We start from the raw sequence: 19,461 nt of genomic DNA, 5'->3' as shown, positions 1-19,461 counted from the left end.
CTTTGAAAAGTGACATGTTGCTTTTAGGTTAGTATATGAATCAGTAATGAGTAAAAACTACTTTGAAGATTACTTAATGTTATATTCATTCATATTGGAGATAATTTTCCTTAATATTTAAGTTTCATGTTTTTCAGGAATAAATGTTAAAAATCAAGTTTAATTTTTAAACATACATAACCTCTGTGCCATTCTGTCTTCACTTCCCATTAGTTCCCAAACAAAGCCCTACACAATCTTTAGTTGATTTCCTTACTGTTTAGTAGATGTCCTCTTATATGATGTGAATAGAACTGGTAGTTGGTTAGTTAATTTAAGAAATAAAAATAAAATTTGGTTAAACAGAATTGTGTATGTATATATACATTATATACATACATACTTACATATATAAATTATATTTTTTAACTTAAAACGTAATTTTAAAATTTATTTTTAATGTAAAGTTTATAATGTGCCAGCATTCACAAATCTTTTGATGTTAGGGCCAAGGCCTTTCTTTTTGATATGGTTTTATTCTCTGAAGTCTTTCTTGCATGAATCACATACATAATGCATTTTCTGATTTCAATTTCTGGTTTCACTAAAATGGAATGGAAACTTAAAGACACAAGGCAATTTGAGTGCAAAATCCTCATACTTAATGATCAATTGATTGATTGATTGCAATGCTCCTTCCGTTTTTCACATTCTTAATTTCACAGCATTTAAAAATTGTTTATTGTAAAACATATTAAATACACAAAATATAAATAAAGTGTCTTCTGTGATGCTGCCTATGAAGGTGGCAGTCATCTCCTATTCAGCATCATGGCCATACTCAGAACCCTCATAGAGCCCAAGATTGTCATAAAGAGGACCAAGAAGTTCATCATCAGGACAGATGAATATGTCAAAATTAAGTGTAACTGGTGGACACCTGGAGGTATTAACAACAGGGTATGCAGAAGAGTCAATGGCCAGAACTTGATGTCCAACACTGGTTATGGGAGCAACAAGAAGACAAAGCACATGCTGCCTAGTGGCTTCCGGAAGTTCCTAGTATCCAGCGTCAAGGAGCTGGATGTGCTGCTGCTGTGCAACAAACCTTACTGGGCTGAGATTGCTCACAATGTTTTCTCAAAGAGGAACCACACAGCCATCATGGAACAGCAACCCAGCTCATCATCAAAGTCACCAATCCCAATATCAGGCTGCACAGCAAAGAAAATGAATAGACAGGTTGTATGCACGTTTTACTTGTGTTTAAAGAAAACCATAAAAACTGCCAAGATAAGATAACAAATATTGGCATACGCAACAACTAGGTTAAGAAACAGAACACTACCAGTACCTTAAAAGCTCTCTTTGTTCCCCAGAGGCAACCATTAGGCTGGCTTTTATAGGAATCAGTCTCTTGCTTTTCTTTGCGGTTTTGCCAATCTGCATTATAAACCAAAAAGTATCTGAGACAGGTCTCAATCAATTTAAAGGTTTATTTTGCTAAGGTTATGGACTATGACCTGTGACACGGCCTCAAGAGGTCCTTCCTGACAACATGGGCCCAAGGTGGTCGGGTTGCAGCTTGGTTTTATATGTTTTAGGGAGACAGAAGTTACAGGCAAAGACATAAATAAATGCATGGAAGGTATATATTGGTTCAGCCTGGAAAAGTGGGATATCTTGAAGCAGTGGGGGAGTTGGGTGGCGGGGGGACTTCCAAGTCATTATGGATTCAAAGATTTCCTAATTAGCAATTGGTCACAAGAGTTAAGCTCTGCCTGAAGAGTTGAAGCCAGCATAAAGAAATATTGAGTTACGATAAAAGGAGAGGTTGTGGAAGCCAAGGTTCTTATCATGTAGATAAAGCCTTCAAGTAGCAGGCTTCAGAGAAAACGTCTCTTAGCAGGCCTTAAATGATGTCAGACTCTGCAGAAAAGACATAGTAAGGGAAGGAGATTTTCTACAGAACGCACATTTCCCCTACAAGAGACAGCTTTGCAGGGCTATTTCAATATATGTCAAAAAAATATATTTGGCAGTAAAGCACTTTGACTTCCCTCAAGGCCTGCTATTTGTCATGTAATGCTACACCAGAGTCAGGTTGGAATTTGGTATCTTATTGCTATCAAGAGCCTGCTTCGTCAGTCTCAAGATCGCTGTTTTAATGTTAATGCTGGTCAGATATATCTAAACTCCAAAGTGAGGAGTACATAATGAGACATGTCTGACTCCTTCCCATTATGGCCTGAACTTGTTTGTCAGGTTTCTTTGGGATCCCCTTGGCCAAAAAGGGGTCCATTCAGTCAGTTGGGGAGCTTAGAATTTTATTTTTGGTTTGCAGTATGTATTATTAAATAACATTTTGTTTAGTTTGGCCTTTTAAAATATTTTTAAAAAATAGAATCAAGGTGTAGGGTTTTTTGTGTGTGACTTGCTTCTTTCATTCAACAATATGTTGATGTGTTTAGCTCATTCCCTTTTCCTGTAGCATTACATTCCATTTTATGACAGTACCTCAGTTTACCTCTTCTACTATTGATGGCCATTTAGATTTTGTTTTAGTTTAATTCCCCCCACAGTAGATACTAAGAGAAAGATCTGCATGTAGGGAGCTTATCTGGAAGGTGATACCTGGAAGCACTGTGAAGGAGTAAGGAAGTGAGACCTGGAAAGAAGAAGAGCCCACTTATTTATAAGCAGATTACCACAAAGAGCAACTGGGCTCATTCCCATTGGGAACTCTGAAAGATAGTGTGAAACACACATTAGACTTTTCCACTAAAGGAGGAGGGATCTGGGCTATTTATCCACCATCCTAAATTGGTTGAAAGCCCCTGTTGGGACAGAAATTCTCTTCTACTTAAGGCTTGTCCCAAGTATTCTGCTAAAGACGATGCCTTCAGGCAATCGTCAAGAAATATGTAGGAGGCAATCATCTTAACAGCAGCTGTCTAGGATAGATTGAGGCGGTGTGGATGGAGCCCTTTTAAGATCTGCTACTGCTACCCCTTGCACCCTTCAGATCCACTCAACCCTCACACTATGTTCACTCTATGTTGTCACTGATTCTTCAAGTTTTTAAGGTACAGGTACCTGAAAAATAGAAAGAAAATAAAAGGCTTAAATGTAGATGGAGTAAGTACAGTCCCTACTGCTGTAGTTGGTCCTGAGGCCATCAGTTGATATTCATCATCTCCCTCCTTTACCACCCATGGTAGATGTCCCTTGGTCAGAACATCTCTTGGATGCTTCTCTTGGTAGGTGACCCAGTCCTTTATCTTTGAGGGAACTGAATTTCTGGTTACCTTGCCCTTTTCAAGACCAGGTAGTTGCAACTGCCCATGTGCTATTATCATTAGGCATGGAATCACCAAGAGGTACCCTGGGGAATTCTGAGTTGGAAAAAGTTGATGACTTTGTACTATAGGATCTTCCTGTCAAAGAGCATGGTAATTATCTATTTGGTCTTTAAAAATGTTCTTTAATAGAATTTGATAATGTTATGCATGTAAGGCTCAATACACTCACATATACAAGTATATCCACACATATCCTAGATTTTGATGTTACTGTGAATATGATTTTCAAGTTATGCTTTTTAATCGTTGGTGGCATATAAAAACTGCTTTTGTGTATTGATTTAGTTTCCAGAAAATTGGCTAGATTCTTTGGGGTTTTCTAAATGAATAACCACATGTATTTATGATTATCCAATTATGATTATTCTGTTTCTGTGCAATTTTAATGTATTTTTTTTTCTTTTTGTTTTCCTGTACTGAGTGGGAGAGTAGGACTTCCATCAGAAGATTAGGTAGGAAGGGATGATAGTGGGCATCCTCTTCTTGTTCCTGTCAACTTTTTAAACCAACTTTGTACTCCTGGGAGAAACCCAACTTAACCATAATGTATTATGTCTTTTATATGCAACTGGATTGTGTTGGTTAAAATTTGGTTTAATATTTTTGAAACTATATTCATGAGTGTTACTAGTCTATAATTTTCCTACCATGTGCCAGCCATGTCTTATGTTTGTGGCATGATTATGCCAGCTTTAAAAATTGAGTTGGAGGCCAGGCGCGGTGGCTCACGCCTGTAATCCCAGCACTTCAGGAGGCCGAGGCAGGCAGATGACCTGAAGTCAGGAGTTCAAGACCAGCCTGGCCAACATGGTGAAACCCTGTCTCTACTAAAAACACAAAATTTAGCCAGGCATAGTAGCGTGTGCCTGTAGTCCCAGCTACTCTGGAAGCTGAGACAGGAAGAACCACTTGAACCCAGGAAGCAGAGGTTGAGCCAAGATTGCACCACTGCACTCCAGCCTGTGCCACAGAGCGAGACTCCATCCAAAAAAAAAAAAAAAAAAAATTGAGTTGGAAATTGAAACGTGTTCCTTCTTTTTCAATTCTCTGAAAAAATTCATATAAAATTGGCCTTAACTACTTCTTGACTATTTCATAAAATCCGGCTTTTTTTGTCCTGCCTTTTTCTTTGTGGCAAGATTTTGAACGACTGTCTGAATTCCTTTAATAGCTATCAGGCTATCCAGCTTCTCTATTTTTTCCTAAATCAGTTTTGGTGAGTTGTAGTTTGTGGTAATTCATTCATTACCTCTAAATTTTCAACTTCATTGCCATAAACTTGTACACAATATCTTATCATTACCTGTTTAATCTCTGTAGTTTCTATAGTTATGCTCCTTTTAAATTCCTAATAATGTTGTCATCTTCTCAATTTTTTTCAATTTTCTCAATTTCTTCAGAGATTTGTCAATTTTATAAATATCTTAAAGAATCAACTTTTGGCATTGTTATTCCTCCCTATTATTGTATGCTTGGTTTAGCCCTTACTTTTATTAATTAAAATATATTCTTTGTTATTTCCCTTACTTTTCTTCAGATTTTTCTTGCATTCTTGTTCTTATTCCTCAAGTTGAATTTTTAAAAATTCATTTTAAACTTTTTTTTCTAATGAAAGCAATTAAGGGAATAGGTTTTGCTCCAATTCCTCAAAGAGCATACATATTCTATTATTGTTTAAGTACAAGTTTGCATCCCCTTCCCTTCCTCCCTTCCTTCCTTCCTTCCTTCCTCCCTCCCTCCCTTCCTTTCCTTCTTTCTTTTGTGTGTGTGTGTGTGTGTGTGTGTGTGGTTTTTTTTGGGTCTGGCTCTGTCACCCAGGCTGGAGTGCAATGGTGTGATCTCTGCAACCTCTGCTTCCTGGGTTCAAGTAGCTTGAACCCAGGTTCAAGTTCAGCCTCCCGAGTAGCTTGGATTACAGGGGCACACCATCACATCTAGCTAATTTTTTGTATATATGTATTTGTAGAGACAAGTTTTCACCATGTTGCCCAGGTGGCCTCGAACTCCTGAGCTTAATGGATCCCTCTACCTTGGCCTCCCAAAGTGCTGGGATTACAGGTGTGAGCCAACACGTCTGGCGTAATTACAAGTATTTTCTATATTTTTAGTTTTGCCATCCACTCATAAGTTGTTTAGATTATTATTATTATTAATTTTTTTTTGAGACAGAGTGTCACTCTGTCGGCCAGGCTGGAGTGCAGTGGCATGATCTTGGCTCACTGCAACCTCTGCCTCCTGGACTCAAGCAATTCTCCTGCCTCAGTCTCCCAAGTAGCTGGGATTACAGGCATGTGCCATTACGCCCGGCTAATTTTTGTATTTTTATTTTTATTTATTTATTTATTTATTTATTTATTTATTTATTTATTTATTTTTGAGGCAGAGTCTCGCTCTGTCGCCCAGGCTGGAGTGCAGTGGCGCGATCTCGGCTCACTGCAAGCTCTGCCTCCCGGGTTCCCGCCATTCTCCTGCCTCAGCCTCCCAAGTAGCTGGGACTACAGGCGCCGCCACCACGCCCGGCTAATTTTTTTGTATTTTTAGTAGAGACGGGGTTTCATTGTGTTAGCCAGGATGGTCTCGATCTCCTGACCTCGTGATCTGCCCGTCTCGGCCTCCCAAAGTGCTGGGATTACAGGCTTGAGCCACCGCGCCCGGCCTAATTTTTGTATTTTAATAGAGACAGGGTTTCACCATGTTGGCCAGGTTGTTCTCAAACTCCTGACCTCAGGTAATCCACCTGCCTTGGCCTCTCAAAGTGCTGGAATTACAGGCGGGAGCCACCACGCCTGGCCTAGATGATTTTTTTTTTAATTTTAATTTTCCAATGAATGAAGTTTCCATGTTATCTTTTAAAATTATTTCTAACAGTTGGATTGGGGGAGAAGAATGTGATCACACTAATGCTGATTATTTGAAATTTAATGATGCTATTTTAAGGCCTATAACGTTATCAATTATTATGAATCTTCCATGCTTAAAAAGAATGTTTATTCTTCATTCACTACGGACAATTTATGTTGATATTTACAATCTTCTACTTTATTTATTTACATATATTAAACAGGTTTTTATATGTGCCTGCTATTTCTGAAAGCTGAAGCTTTTGTGGGTCTTGTTCTGCTGTCTGTTGTTTATGCTGGTGCTCACTCATGATGCTTTGTTTACATGTGTGTTTTGTGATTTTTGATAATGGATCTGGTGCTGGTTTTCTTTGAAACTTTATAGAAACTTTCTGAAGCCTCCTAAGAGAGTTTGATTCTATTTTCTGCTGTTGTAGCCAACTGGGGACACTCCAGATAAAATTCTCTACTCAAATATTTTTGGACACATCGATTTTATGAATGCAAGCCCAAACTCATATGAATGCCTCTGGTGGTTATGTATTTTCAGGGGAAAATTTTTCCCCTTTGTGACACAGCAGAGTTTATTTCATTTTTACCCTTACTCAGTGGTTATAATCTCATGGAGTACCAGCTTTTGGTAGAGGATCTTTTTATTATAATCCTCATCTCGAGCATGCCCTAGCCTGTGTATCCTGTTCCCCATAACCTATGCAGTTGCCAAAATGCAGGTTCAAGGTCTCCAGAGTTCAACAAAAACTATCAGGGCAAAAGCTGTCATTGCTACTTATGTTCAGGGATTCATGATTTTTACTTCAAGTCTGAAATTGGCATATTCGTTACTTTGGTGGTAACCTACTGATCTATTTTCAAGATGCCACTCTATCTTTTTTGTGTTTTCAAATGGCTTTGAGATATAAATCACATACCATAAAATTTTCCCCTTTGAGGTGTACAGGTCAGTGGTCTTTAGTATTTTTAGAGTTGTACAACCATTACTACTATCCAATTTTAGGACATTTTCTTCACCCCAAAAGAAATCTATACCCATTAGCAGTCATTCTTCACCTCACCCCCCAACGCTAGGCAATCACTAATTTCCTTTCTGTCTCTATGGATTTGTCTATTTTGGATATTTTCTAAGAAATCAGTCATATATCATGCAGTGTTTTGTGATTGTCAGCTTTCACTGAGTATAATGTTCTCAGGATTCTTCTATGTTATAGCATGTATCTGTACTTAATTTCTTTTTATTGCCAAATGGTACTCCACAATAACAATGAATCAGATTTTATTTATCCATTCATCAGTTGATGGACATTGGATTGTCTCTACTTTTGGCTATTATGAATAATGCTGCTTTGAACATTTATATACAAGTTTTCAAGTGGACAACATATGTTTTCATTTCTCTTGGTCATATACTTCAGAACAGAATTTCTGAGTTATAGGATAATGCTGTTTAACTTTTTTTTTCTTCTTTTTGAGACAAGGTCTGGCTCTATCACCCAGGCTGGAGTGCAGTGGCACGATCTTGGCTTACTGCAACCTCTGCCTCCCATGCTCAAGCCATCCTCCCACTTCAGCCTCCCAAGTAGCTGGGACTACAGGCACGTGCCACCATGCAGGGCTAATTTTTGTATTTTTTGTAGAAACAACAGGTTTTGCCATGTTGCCCAGGCTGGTCTTGAACTTGTGAGCTGAAGCGATCTGCCTACCTCAGCCTCCAGAATTGCTGGGATTACAGGCATGAGCCATTGCTCTCGGCCTGTTTAACCTTTTGAAGAACTTCTAGATCTTTTTCCAAGTGGCTGGACTATTTTACATTCCCACTAGCAGTGTATGGGGGTTCCAATTTCTGCACATTTTTGCAAACATTTGTTGTCTGTCTTTTTTATTATAGCCATCCTAGTTAGGTATGAATTATTAATACTATCTCATTGTGGTTTTAATTTGCATTTCCCTAATGAATAATGATATTGAGCATCTTTTCATGTGTCTATTGACTACTTGTATATCTTCTTTGGTAAAAAGCCCATGCAAATGCTTAGCCCATTTTTAAATTGGATTGTCTTTTTGTAAAATTGTAAGAGTTTTAAAACTATTTTTAGATGTCTCTTATCAGAGGTATAATTTATAAATAGTTTCTCCCATTCTATGGCCATTTTTCCATTTTCTTGATAGTGGCTTTGAAGCACAAAAATGTTTAATTTTGATGAAGCCCAGTTTATCTATTTTTTCTTTTGTTGCTTATGTTTTTGGTGTCATATCTAAGAAACCATTGCCTAATTCAAGGTCATAAAGATTTACACCTATTTTCTTCCACAAACTTTATAGTTTTAGTTCTTAATTTAGATCTATGAACCGTTTTGAGTTAACTTTTGTATGTAGTGTGAGGTAGGGATCCAACTTCATTCTTCTGCATATAGATATCCAGCTGTCTTAGTACTATTTTTGAAAAGACTGTCCTCTCCCCAACCCCATCAACTATCCTGGTACCTTGTCAAAACTCAAGTGACCATAAATGTGAAAAATAGACATATAGATCCATGGAATAGAATTGAGAGTCTATTCCATGAATCTGTATGTCTATACTTATGCCAGTACCACAGAATCTTTATTTCTGTAGCTTTTTAGTAACTTTTGAAATTCCCATTTTATTTTAAAATCCAGTATTGGGATTTTCGGTGTATTTCATCTACATCCTACAATAACTAAATCAAAAACTATTTATTCATTTATTTACAGTAGAATGCCATTAGTGGTCATTCCAAATAACTGAGCTTTTTTCATTTCAAATGATCTATTTCAGGTATAAAAAAATTTAAAATAAACAACATAACAACCATGTAGTCTCCATCCACCTAAGAAAATAACATAACACAATTATAATAAAGCTCTCTGCGTACAATTTCCCAGTCACATTTCTTATAATCCATTCATTAAAAATGATCAACATCTTAAATTTATGTTTATCATTCCCATACATATCTTTATACTCTTACTTAGTGTCATTTCCAACCACCTACTCTACTATATATCCTCTCCTATAAAGGCTATACTTTAAATACTTGACACCCAGCCTCTCTTGAAGATCTGAAAGGCCATAAAACACAGTCAGAGCTGATGAGGTATAGTTATAAGTCTCTAGCTTGGGTGATCTTTTCCAAATGAAAACGTAAAGACTTGCTATAGGCAACATTTTTGCCCTTCATATTGTTTTCCTTTCCATTTTTCTAGCTTGGAACATAGACAGGAGGCTGAGGTAATGATTCTTGTCATCACTGGTGACAAGAATGAGGAAGAAGGCTTTTATGCATACCCATGGCAGAGATGAAAGGTGAAAATAGCCTGAGTACCCGACAGCATTGTTAGACCCTTATTCCTTGTCAGGATTGCCCACCTAGACCCCTTGTTCCACAAGACAAATACTACCTTTCATCACATTCATGCCATTGATTGTAAGACACATCATTATTCCATATACCACTAAGAAAAGAAAATGCTATTATACAATAGTATAATATTTTCTCTTCACATCAATTGTAAATGATTACCTAATTTTACAAATAAAAAACATGAAAAACATGTGTTCTTAGAGCCAATGAGATATTTTAAAAACCCTTCTCTGTTTAAACCACCATCAGGTGGGGTTTCAAATACCTGCGATGAACAGTTTCCTAATTGATACCATTCTGTAATAAATTGACAAATTTAGATTAAGTTAATGTATTTGAAAACAGAGAAGGAGGAAAATCAGGCTTTGCTGAGAAAGCTGCAGACTTGTTATATCAGACCTGGTCCATGTATTGGCAGATGTATTCCTTTCCCTTTTTCTGTTCTGATCTGTAATGCACTCCTTTAGACTATGTTCCAGCTGAGTTCAGCAAATGAGACAATTTACTGGAGAGTGAAAGAAGATGACTGAGGGTGGGGATTGTATTCCTTCTCCTCCCTCTCTGTCATAAGTGATATTTCCATTAACAGCTGAAACTTCTCCCTGGATCTGGCTCCTACCAGACTGGCCAGCCAATGTTGCAGCATCTGCTTAGTGATCCTGGCTCCTTGTCTTTTTGCCCTTTCATCCTAGAAGCTGTAGTGGCTTCTTGCTTTTATTCATCTCTGAATGGTTCTCACCATTTTCTATGTGGCATCTCTGCTGTCCATCACCTGTGTAACCAATTCCTTGCATTAAAATCTCCCTGACACATCAAATATTTGAATTGGTTTTTGTTTCTCTAATTAGAAATCAGTTGAGACTTTTTAAAGAATGTTGAATTCTCAATCCTAAGCTAAAGTTGTTGTATACTAAGTCAGAGAGATAGGAATGGTAGCAGGAGATATGACTGGGACCCAAGAGAATTCTGATTCTCTGAGCCCCTCCCAAGCACCTAATATACTCTCTGAGGAAAGAGACAATTATTCTCAATATAAAATGCAACTGGCATGCATCCTGATGACAGAAGAAAGTTTTTATGTCTCTTCTCCCCCAAACTGTTGATTTGAAAGCTCAAGGGCAAAATAATTTTTACTCTTAAGATGTTATCTGTACATTTTAGTTTCTCTCCCAAGTAGAACTTATCATTACCATTATCCTGTTCTCTTTCCACACTGAATGGTTATTGTATACACTGGAGGTGAGTAAACATCTTTTGGGCTTAGGTTACTGGTCCATCTTTACTTGCAAAAGAGTTTACCTCAACTAGGTGTGCTGGTCTAGGAGGTGAATGCAGTAAACAGATGAGATTTAGATTGTCTCTCCATAGGAAGCAGGTGAGTGTATTTGGATTATTAGTGAGATTTTGTAATTTAAGATATGGGGAATACGGTGTGTATGAAAATAGGACAGCCAGAAAAAGGTAGTAAACATTTGTGAGGTTTTTTTTTTACATCTATTTCTTATATTTATTAATTTTTTCCCTGACAATAACAACCTGATTTTTCTTTGAGATTACCCCTTTCTCACCCTCAGCCCATTCAATTTGTGTGGTATTAACACTACTTCTGCCTATTGGGATAGGCATTTGATTCAGGCCAGGCCAATCAGAACACTGCACCTCCTTGGCCAAAATGTTCAGGGAAGGCCACACACCCTAATCAAAGCCTGTGAGACACACAGTTAGGTCTTTGAAAGGAAAACATTCACTCTGTTTATGCTGAACGTGGACTTATGAGGATGTTAAATCTGGAGCTTGTCAATCACTTTGCCAATATAAGAGAAGGGCATGCCCAAGGATGGAGACAAGACACAGGGAAACAAAAGTGAGAGACATAAAAGAACCAATTCTTGATGACATTGTTGAGCTGCTGTATACAGCCATGCCTAAACCCAGTATCTCCCAGAAGTTTTAGTTATGTTAAGCAGTACATTCTTTTTTCTAAGCCTATTGGAGACACGCTTTCTTTCCATCCTTTCTCGTATCCTTCTATCCTCTTTTTACTGAAAGAACCCCAAAAGAAGTTTCTATATATGTATGCCATATTTTATATGTTATTGTCTCTTTTCCCCCTTCCTCCTTCCCTTTTGCTGAAAGAATCCTAAGTATTATAGAAAGCATTTGTATATTCTTGCACATCCTAGAGCTGAAGATGACTTAAATTTGATAAAAGGGAACTTAAGATGCTATTTATGTAAACAAACAGAAGCTCTGTATTGATATTATTACATGCAGATCAGCATTGTGGTTTTAAAAACCTAAGCAACAGCATTTTGATTTTAAAAATCTAAGGTCAATATGTTTTCTTAATCCTCATGGTACAAGGTTTTAGTTATTTTATTGCTGCCAATGAAGCTGATCCTAGGACACTCCTGGTACTTTGTCTATGATATTTGGCTCTGTGTCCCCACCCAAATCTCATCTCAAATAGTAATCTCCACATGTTAAAAGGGACCTGGTGGGAGGTGATTGGATCACGGGGGTGGTTCCCCCATGCTGTTCTTGTGATAGTGAGGGAGTTCACATGAGATCTGATGGTTTTAAAATGGCAGTTTCCACTGTGCACTTTCTCTCCTCCCGTCATGTAAGACATATTTGCTTCTCCATTTGCCTTCCACCATGATTGAGAGTTTCCTGAGGCCACCACAGCCATACAGAACTGTGAGTTAATTCAGTCTCTTTTCTTTATAAATTACCCAGTCTCAGGTAGTATCTTTATAGCAGCATGAGAACAGGTATTTAGGAAGGATATTAGAAGCTGTTACACTGTCATTTACAGATCACAAAAGTTCATTAATATATACCCAAGGGAGTATATTACTCAAAGTATTGGTTTTCTCCTAAAATAAAATTTCTTTATTTTAGAAAGGATGCTAGTGAGTCTTTTTTTGGCTAATTTTCTACTTAGTTTTGGAAGAAAATCTAACGCAGGGTTTTAGAGTTGAAAGGGAATATAGCATTATTTCAGCCCCAAACCCTCTTTTTTTGGGTGCGAGAACAGTCACAGAAATGTCAAAGAGAAATTGTGGATAAAATGATTAACAATTTTAACAGCCTTTGGCAGCTGAAGGGTGGGAAGGAGCTGAGTTGTTCTCTCTTTTGTACTTACTTTTCCACTCTCAGGTCTACTTCCATGGCTACACAACGCGCTTCATAGATAATTTTGTAATTACACATTTTTCTCTTAATCTGTATGTATATTATTCATTTTTTTAAAATGTGGATTTTGTTTATTTCCTATGTGACCTTCCAGGCTCATTGGAACGGGGACTATATAAAAATGTCAATTTCAGGCCGGGCCTAGTGGCTCACGCCTGTAATCCCAGCACTTTGGGAGGCTGAGGCGGGCAGATCACGAGGTCAGGAGATCAAGACCATCCTGGCTAACACAGTGAAACCCCGTCTCTACTAAAAATACAAAAAATTAGCTGGGCATGGTGGCAGGTGCCTGTAGTCCCAGCTACTCGGGAGGCTGAGGCAGGAGAATGGCATGAAACCGGGAGGTGGAGCTTGCAGTGAGCAGAGATCGCACCACTGCACTCCAGCCTGGGCGACAGAGCGAGACTCCGTCTCAAAAAAAAAAAAAAAATTCAATTTCATTATTGGTTTATTAACAATGCTAATAAAAAAGATAATGTCACATACTTTTTTAGTAGAGGGGAAAGGGACAACGAGAGCTTAACAACATATTTAGACAGCAGTGCAGGAGAATTTGGAATGGTTCTTCTTGCCTCCTCTAAAGGCCCATCTTACTCTCAACCTCGACTCTCAAGAAGGACTGTGTAAATATGTCCATTCGGGCTGTATTTACCTAGCCTGTGTTCACTAGCCTTGTCTGACCAAACGCCACATAGCAGGCCAGGCAAATTTCCACAGTGCCTGAGAATTAGTCTGTATTTCCCCAGTATTTAGTAGATGCCATGCATATAGAATGTTAATACAAACTTTTAAAGTGAACTAAAGAACACTGAGGCAAGTCAACATTTCACTCGTTTAGAAGCTTCCTAGAGACTAAACTTGCCTTTAAGTACCCATTATTATGAATAGTTTTCAGAACTTTGCATAATGAAGCAACAATATTGTTGATGACTGAAAGTATGATTTCATTAACTACTTCTGAATTTTTTTTTTTTTTTTTTGAGACGGAGTCTCACTGTGTTGCCAGGCTGGAGTGCAGTGGCGCAATCTGGGCTCACTGCAACCTCTGCCTCCCGAGTTCAAGTGATTCTCCTGCCTCAGCCTCCTGAGGAGCTGGGACTGCAGGTGCCTACCAACACACCCGGCTAATTTTTTGTATTTTTAGTAGAGATGAGGTTTCACCATGTTGGCCAGGATGGTCTCCATCTCTTGACCTCGTTATTCACCTGCCTCGGCCTCCCAAAATGCTAGGATTACAGGCATGAGCCACCACGCCCGGCCTACTTCTGAATTTTTTAAAACAGGTTTTTACACATGAAATTATACACAATACAACATACTTGTTTTACAAGTTGAAATCTTTACCGTTATGGTACGGTTACAGTAATGCAGGTAATATTAGTGCGTTCACTTAGAGCAGAGTTATCTATCTTCATAGGGCTTAACACAAAGCCAAGACCGAGTTACTTGCTTAAACTGCTTTCTAGTCTTTGACTTAGAACAAAAAAGAAAAATTACTTCTACCTCCTCTCTATGTCAGGATGATAAACAATGCCAACAATTAAGTGGTCTGGTATTTCTATAAATGGCAGATTGTATTCCAATAGCTCTTAAGTTGTAAATCTTAAGGTTTTAGCTAAATATGTCTATCAAATTGTTGTTATCTCTGCTTTCAGGAACATTATGTCATCTTTGGTAATAGGCTGCTAACAAACAGAAACTACAGACTATACCATGTTTTCCCAAAGAATCCTGTATTTTAATGAATAGCTGAATAAATAGACATTAATTATGAAATTCACATTAAGATAGAAGAAAATCCAAACATTCTGATTGCTTTATCTCTTAAATTTGATAACTACTACAAAACATACTATTTATGTTAGGGTAAAAATAAGCCGACTCACAGGAGTGTAACTGGGAAGTGCTGGCAGATATATACAGTAACATGGAGGAGCCATACAATAAAAGCGTTTATATGTACATCTTTTTTTTTTTCTTTTTATATGGAGAAATGCTGTCTTATAAAATGGGAAAACACACAGTAGACTACATGCAACAAGGACCAATACAATGTGCACAGCAGAAGAATCAAATAAGACACAAGAACTATGGGTTTAAAAAAGAATTTGGGAGCAGGACAAAAAACAAGGATTGAAACCTGGAATGCTTTCTTATTGAGGTTTCAGAATATAAATTTGTCTAACAAGCCTCTTGATAGTTTTCAAAAGTTCCCACTCAACCACCTATGGTTTAAGTGTAGAGCTAAAAATAAACCATCATATTATACAAAACTTTGTATATTAGCATACAAAAGGTAGCAATTTACTTTTTGTATAAAATATAACCTTTTGATAGTATATTTATTTCACATATGTATAAATATAACCCAAAGAATATGTTTTAAGTATTTCTACCAAAATATTCTTTACAAAAGTTTACAAAACAAGTAATTTATTTACATTTACAGCCTAGAACAGGAAAGATTCTGGGCCAGTGATGTTGGTATTGTAAAGAAGGAGAGTGCTTCTAGACATTTTAAAGACTGGGAGAGAGCTTTGCAGAATTTTCAAAGTGTGTTCTTTTTCTTTGAACAGATATTGAAGACTTGGTTATTAAATAACTTCAGCTAAATTACATTTGATATTTGAATATGTGAGCGTATAACTGAAAGGGCTGAAGATAACCTTTGCTCCTCTGTAATTAGGAAAATGATAGTGATATTTTGCATTCATTCCAAATCAGCACACATCTTCCCCATTTTACAGCTGATCTGTACGTGGGCACTGAGGTTAAATGACTCAACAAAAACTCTTTGATATAGTGCTCAGCCCTGAGGGACAAAACCTGGATATGAAGAGTCCAACTAGCATGTGGCAATGATTCATCCCATCAGGGACAGAAGAATGAACAGAACGCTCCTAACAGACCACATTCCATTTCGCTGTTCACCCAAATCCAAATAATATGTCCAATGAAGGACAAATTGTTTTCCCTCTTGATTATGTTTTCCTTCAAATTCCGTGAAATAAATTTGTACACACTGGTACTTGCCTCCCCTGGTTCTTATCTCCAACCAAAACATGATACTTTCTAATCTCGGTTTTAGTCTCCAAACTTACTTTTCTTGTAAGCCAGCCTCAGTCATCAAAATGAGTAGGGAGGATGAGGCTCAATTTTACTTAGCTTGGGAACAAACCAGCAGGCATCAATCATAATAAGAAACATCCCAGGTTATTTGTAGCCAAATAAATCTCATTTATAGCAATGTCCAGTGGTTTTTTTTTTTAAAAAAGTTAAATCCAGTGCAGAGAGGTGTGCACCAATATTTCAGTATGATTAGGACAAGCCTTTGTTATATCTAAAATTTCATTTGGAATGGATTCAGATGTTGGTTGTGGAAGCCAAAATCAAATTGCACAGCTCTATATTTTTGTTTAATCACGAAACACAGCATCTCACTGAAGTAGAGGATTGTGGGAAAATTGTAAAAGTGAGGAGTGAATCTGGGGAAGAAATTCCGTAATCCACTGGATGTTTTCTAGGTTCTCTGACTTTTTCTTAATTAGCACACTGTTTGGTTACTCCAAACAAACCTATAATATTTCAATCTATCCTGCAAGCTTCGGTAAAATTAAATGAAAAGACACAATGGAAAGATTAAACCATACCTATCTATTAGAGCAAATTAAGGAGTTTGTTGCTTGGAACTAGTACCTCCTCATGACATGGGGTTTAAATAAACTACAAGTTCTATTACCTCTTTTTTTTTTCCAGGGAAAAAGGAAGTTGGTTGGGAAGGCTATTTTACACAATTAATTACACATTGACACCACAGTTCTGTTTGGATAAATTGGATACTGTGTCCTGGAGTTTAGACAGGGAAAAGTGATCCCAATGTTTTACTTTCGGGTGTAAGATTTAAAACAAGAATTTGGACCAAAATGTTCATCACCGCAGTTACTTTCTGCTTTCCATTTTTAAGCATGTCATCTTCATGTAGTCTACCTGAACATCAACAGTTCAGCCTCTACAGAGTTTCTGTAAAATACTGCCTTTTAGTGCTTGGAGTTTGGAAATTGTTTCCCCTTTCTTCTTCAGGAATTGTTCCCCAAGATTTCATCAAGATTGATGTCTTTCATCCAGTCATCATTACCAGGCTCTGTCTTCAATAAAGAATCAATGAAATCAGCATCACTGTTTAGGGCAGGGCCCATGTTATCAGTTTGTTGGCTGAGGAAGTCAAAAGCTAAGTCACTGCTGTGGTCAGTTCCTTGAAAAGCCCTGGAACTTTGGTTGGGTGAAGGAAAATTGCTGGGTGTCAGGGATGGCGGCTGGTTGATGCCCGTCCTCGATTGATTCAACCCTGTTCCTGACTGATTCAAATTAGGCAAAATCTGTGTGCTTAGCTGATTGGGTCTGAGATTCAGACCCCTGAGGGGACCCATGGTTTGTCCATTTAGTGTTTGGCTCATTTGGTTCATGGGTCTCATTTGCACTGCTGGTGTTAACTGGTTAGGAGGAGCCACTGCCCTCTGGGAAAATTGCTGGCTACCTACTGCCTGTTGCAATGGCTGATTTGGGGTATAGGCTGCAGGTGTCCCTGTGGGGAAGCGGACTCCTGCAGATGTCAGGGCTTCTTGCTGTTTGGTTGTTGCTTCTTGAGAGGCCCAGTTTGGTGCACTTGTGTTGGATGTGATCATTACGTTTGATGTTCTCTGTGGTGGCATGCTTGCCATACTATGGGTTAAATTTGGTCTCAGTTGTTGTGAATTGCCAACAGATCCAGCTCCAAAAGTGGCTACATTGTTATTATTACCTGGCCCTAAGGTAGGTGGCCGTGGCATCATAGGGTTGTTTTGATTTGCTATCAATTGCTTTGGGTTTCTCTGTTGGGTCAATTGATTCATTCCTGAAGTGACACTGTATGTGGTAGGTTGATTACAAGGCAGATTTCCATACATCCCTATGTTCTGAACTGCTGTAGATAATGATGGCATTCTTGTCCCATGAGAAGTAGACAGGAGGCTGGAATTGGAAGTTAAAATGGTGTGTGTTGAAACTGGGTTTGCCAAAGCCTGGTTAGAGTTTAAGCTTATTGTGGATGAGCCACCTGAGAAAAAGAAGAGAATTTTATTAGTTCGTAACAGTATGTTATCTCCTCTGTAATTGCACTTTTCAATAACTCATTAATATGAAACTGCTTTCAGGTGTAAGACAATTTAGGCGAAATAATCATCAAATAAATTATATAAAAGGAACAAGACAGCTTTTGGGAGGAAGGAGCACCCGAGGTCACTCTTTGGTTCACAAGTTTACACATTACAAAAAGAAGACTAAAATAGAATAGTTCTATTTGGTAGGTTTTATTTTATTCCTCTTCTGAAGTCACTGAAGGGAGGTAATGGTCAATCTTCCATTTTAAATTAGCTTTACCATGTTCCAAGTCCAGAAACTATAGTCTTGATTAGTCAGCTCTCATGAAATCCATGTTACTGTTTACCCCAGGTCCAAATGAGAAAGTATGGATGAATGCTACACACGGCTCCTAGATCAATATTCCCAAACTATGGCCTTGAAAATCACGTCCCATTCTTTGAATCATCCCCATTCAAGAAGCTGCCCCAGTGGCTTCCCAGTGTTCAAAGGCTAAATCTCCATCTCTTTTTTTTTTTTTTTCTTTTGAGACGGAGTCTCACTGTTGCCCAGGCTGGAGTGCAGTGGCATGATCTCGGTTCACTGCAAGCTCCGACTCCCAGGCTCACGCCATTCTCCTGCCTCAGCCTCCCGAGTAGCTGGGACTATAGGCGCCCGCTACCACGCCCGGCTAAGTTTTTTGCATTTTTAGTAGAGACGGGGTTTCACCATGTTAGCCAGGATGGTCTCGATCTCCTGACCTCGTGATTTGCCCACCTCGGCCTCCCAAAGTGCTAGGATTACAGGCGTGAGCCACTGGTCCTGGCCCAAATGTCTATCTCTTTAAACATCTGGAATTCAATGTTCCAGAAATTATCTCCATAAAGAAAGTCTTCAGTTCCAAGAAGTGTAGTTACTATTGAATTGTTACTCAATGCACTGTGAGCCACCTTTGCTTATGGCATTTCCCTTCCTCACTGAGCTCTACCTTTTCCTCAAGGCTCAGGCTAAGGCCGAAGCTCTCTATTAAGCTTTCTTTTATCTTCCAGTCTCCTCTCTCCAGCAGTATTTGCCCTTTGAATCTTTCATTTAGCACTTAGTATTGGGCAATCCGTGGAGCCTCAAAGTGCCTGCCAGTTAAATTGATGCCTATCAATAACTGATAGGATACTGACAGAGACCCAGGAGGCAGACAAGGGTCTCCCCCATGCCTTCAAACCTAACACAGCCTGAAGGCTGGAAAACTGGACTGCTGCTCCCGGATGAAGTCTGTTTCCGACTGACTCTTTCTGAATAATGCCCACCTGTGCACTGGGAGGACAGGGTGGAGCCTCGGGAAGTTCACGCCATTTGCAGCAGGGAGGAGCCGGGCCTCTCCTGTTCCTGTGTGGTGACCTGGGGTTCAATCTGTGAGGTGGGAAACCTGCTAGCAGGACTCTCTCTCACTTTACTGAGAGTTATTTTTCCTTTTTGCTCAATAAATTCCATTTTTCCTCATCCTTCTATGTGTCCACGAGCCTAATCTTTCCTGGCCGTGTGATGAGAGCCTGGTTTTAGCTGAACTAAGGA

General features: G+C 38.5%; 1 protein-coding gene and 1 pseudogene across 4 annotated transcripts in view; one reads left to right on the top strand and one right to left on the bottom strand.

The window, feature by feature from the left end:
* Positions 1-810: 810 nt before the first annotated feature.
* Positions 811-1,217, top strand: LOC116269696 (annotated as a pseudogene).
* A 13,276-nt stretch (positions 1,218-14,493) lies between these two features.
* Positions 14,494-19,461, bottom strand: part of MAML2 (mastermind like transcriptional coactivator 2) — a 365,652-nt gene continuing 360,684 nt past the window's right edge. The window contains exon 5 of one of the 4 annotated variants that reach the window (XM_017948886.3): positions 14,494-17,869. In XM_017948886.3, coding sequence (XP_017804375.3) covers positions 16,854-17,869 — 1,016 coding nt within the window. In that variant the 3' untranslated portion in view covers positions 14,494-16,853. The remainder of the gene's footprint in view (positions 17,870-19,461) is intronic. The other 3 variants (XM_003910581.5, XM_009187150.4, XM_009187151.4) reach the window with 3 other exon arrangements.

This window comes from Papio anubis, chromosome 12 (genome assembly GCF_008728515.1).
Source record: "Papio anubis isolate 15944 chromosome 12, Panubis1.0, whole genome shotgun sequence".
NCBI lineage: Eukaryota > Metazoa > Chordata > Mammalia > Primates > Cercopithecidae > Papio > Papio anubis.
The sequence above is the reverse complement of the archived record's forward strand: the minus strand, read 5'-3'. Positions and strand labels throughout refer to the sequence as shown.